Below are 587 nucleotides of genomic sequence, written 5' to 3'. Positions count from 1 at the left end.
CCAAACTGCCTTCACCCACTCACTCTGAGGTGTTCCTCTTTTCAGAGAAGACTCGCAGGATGAACTCGCCCTCCTGGTGCGGCTCGTACGTGGAGGGAATGATGACATACTCCCCGGGGCTCAGGCGGAAGCGCTGGGTCACCTCGCGCAGGTTGATGTAGGACTTGCAGCGAGCTTTGGAGGAGGTCAACAGGAAGAACTCCTTCGGCATGTGCTGCTTGTTCCCGTGCATCTGGAAGGGGGGGGTTCACAACGGGAAAACGGTAGGGAATGTTGAATGGAAACAGTTCCTACACTCCTAATGAAAATGGACAAAACTGAAGAAAGAATTCCCTCATAAGTTAGTCTAGTCCGGGGGCCTCATTTAGAAAACCTTTTACGCAGGACAAAGTCCCGTGAAGCAGAGTGAAATTTGCATTCCTCGCAAAAGTCGGGATTTATAAAGAGTTTCCCAGTTTTGCGTGTGAAGGTGCGTAACGCTCCCATGGCTTTGTAGAGTGCTTTAGTGACCTCAGATGGTAACACAAAATATTACATGGATAAAGTACTCTGGATGCAGAGTACACAGCCTGCGCCACTTAACCCTT

The 587-nt window shown here is 49.9% G+C and overlaps 1 protein-coding gene and 1 long non-coding RNA gene across 3 annotated transcripts in view; one reads left to right on the top strand and one right to left on the bottom strand.

The window, feature by feature from the left end:
- The window catches only part of LOC116686086 (uncharacterized), a 1,561-nt gene extending 1,305 nt beyond the window's left edge, over positions 1-256 (top strand). Inside the window, exon 2 of the long non-coding RNA XR_004331148.1 lies at positions 46-256. This is a non-coding gene — a long non-coding RNA (uncharacterized LOC116686086). The remainder of the gene's footprint in view (positions 1-45) is intronic.
- The window catches only part of capn3a (calpain 3a, (p94)), a 24,260-nt gene that overhangs the window by 15,300 nt on the left and 8,373 nt on the right, over positions 1-587 (bottom strand). For both annotated transcript variants that reach the window (XM_032511017.1, XM_032511018.1), the window contains exon 12: positions 24-232. In XM_032511017.1, coding sequence (XP_032366908.1) covers positions 24-232 — 209 coding nt within the window. The remainder of the gene's footprint in view (positions 1-23; positions 233-587) is intronic.

The sequence above is a fragment of the Etheostoma spectabile genome, unplaced genomic scaffold (assembly GCF_008692095.1).
Source record: "Etheostoma spectabile isolate EspeVRDwgs_2016 unplaced genomic scaffold, UIUC_Espe_1.0 scaffold314, whole genome shotgun sequence".
In the NCBI taxonomy this organism is placed as follows: Eukaryota; Metazoa; Chordata; class Actinopteri; order Perciformes; family Percidae; genus Etheostoma; species Etheostoma spectabile.
This window is presented reverse-complemented; position numbering and strand designations above follow the sequence as displayed.